Raw genomic sequence first — 1732 nt, forward strand, 5'->3', positions numbered from 1 at the left:
ATGGTTGGAGAAGTCACATGTTGGGGGGAGGGGCGGGGTTCCAAGGCCCGGTACCCTCATCCTATCTGTCTGACGTCATGTCTGTCCTCAGGAGAACGGCTCGGGTCAGGAGATTCTGGACTCCCTGCGGTACGTGCGGCCCGGTGGCGGTTTTGTTCCGGCGTTCCCGATCTTGGAGAAGTGCGAGGTGAACGGGGAGAAGGAGTTGCCGCTTTTCACCTTCCTGAAGGCGTCCCTCCCCTCCCCCAGCGATGACGCCGTCTCCCTGATGACCGACCCCAAAAGCATCATCTGGTCTCCGGTGCGGCGCAGCGACGTTTCCTGGAACTTCGAGAAGTTCCTGATTGGCCCGGACGGCGTTCCCTACAAACGCTACAGCCGCCGCTTCGAAACCATCAACATCCGCCCGGACATCGAGGATCTGCTGAGGGGGGCGGAGACATGAGCGTCATGTGACCCGCCGGGCGCAGGCGTCACCTGCAGACGTTTACTTATGAAGCTCCGCCTTGAAACCTGTAAAGGGGCGGAGCTGATGTTCCTGTACATTGTCTGTAGGAGGCTCTGTGATTGGCGGGGTCGCTTTTTATCCAATAAATGAGTTTTCAGTCATGTGATCTGTTTCCTTGTCATTTAATATGGGGTTGGTGGGTCCGCCCCCCTGCATGGCTCCTCCCTCATCTCCCAGTGGAGGCGGGAACATGAAATGTGGGACTTTACAGGGTAATAAAATGGAGTGGTGACTCCGCCCCCTGCGCTGTGTCACCGAGACACCATTTCTGATGTTGCCTTCATGACATGTGACTGAGTGTTCCTGCTACTAGGTGCCTGGCTCTCATACTAATCCTCTGGCTTCAGTAAATTCAGGGGTATGTAGATCAGGAGCTCCGCCCCTTTCCTGACTGGCAGACAGAGGATCAGCATGACTGGTATCTCAAAACACAAGGAATAAGGGGCTGCTGTGCTACATGCTAGTTTCCGGGCTGTCATGTTCATCCCCAGCTTCAATGCTGTCAGTCTCTGACCTGGAATAACTTCCCCCATCTGTAGAATTGTCAGAGACCCGGAAAGTATTGGAAGCCAGAGGATCAGCATGACAGAGTTCTCAGGCTGGGCTCAGGGGTGGGGCAGGTCATATAGGGTGTGTGATAAGATCCCTCCGCCCACACTGGGCGGAGTCAGCAGCGGAATGGTGGAGTGATGATTGGTTGCCATGGAGACCGGCTCCGTGCGCTCGCTGGTCCCAACAAGGAATATCGCTCACATAGGGGGGGTGCTGTGCAGGAGGGTGAACCCGAATGTGTCACAAGCCCCGCCCAGAGGAGGCGGGGTCACCATGAGTCCTAATGACTCAGAGGAGTGCATGCTGGGAGTTGTAGTTCTCCGTCTGGTTTGGGGAAGTCTCAGTACTTTGAATGTAATAATTGGGAAAAAAAGTGTCTGGATATCTTCATCCTCCGCGGTGTTTCCTGCGCTCTGCGTCGTCCCCGGGTTGGGCGGGTCCCAGATTGGGGATTCTTTGTCGTCCAATAGGAGGCCGAGGAAGCTGCCGGGACCGAAGAGCAGGTCTCTGTTCATGTCGGGGGATCGGGCGAGCTGCTGGATGAGCCGCGCACTGGTGTGATCTGAGAGAGGTGCACAGGTCGTCACTCACCACACACAGCAGCGGAGACCCCGCCCCCTTCTCCCCCCCCCGACCAACCAGAAGATCCAGCATAGTAAAATCTTCTATATC

At 56.3% G+C, this 1732-nt stretch overlaps 1 protein-coding gene across 1 annotated transcript in view; it reads left to right on the top strand.

Moving 5' to 3' along the window:
* Positions 1–575, top strand: part of LOC108803872 (glutathione peroxidase 1-like) — a 1600-nt gene extending 1025 nt beyond the window's left edge. Inside the window, exon 2 of the mRNA XM_018575665.1 lies at positions 92–575. Coding sequence (XP_018431167.1) covers positions 92–445 — 354 coding nt within the window. The 3' untranslated portion in view covers positions 446–575. The remainder of the gene's footprint in view (positions 1–91) is intronic.
* The last annotated feature ends 1157 nt before the right edge of the window (positions 576–1732 follow it).

This window comes from Nanorana parkeri, unplaced genomic scaffold (assembly GCF_000935625.1).
Source record: "Nanorana parkeri isolate BGI_ZX_2015 unplaced genomic scaffold, ASM93562v1 scaffold4373, whole genome shotgun sequence".
Lineage (NCBI taxonomy): Eukaryota > Metazoa > Chordata > Amphibia > Anura > Dicroglossidae > Nanorana > Nanorana parkeri.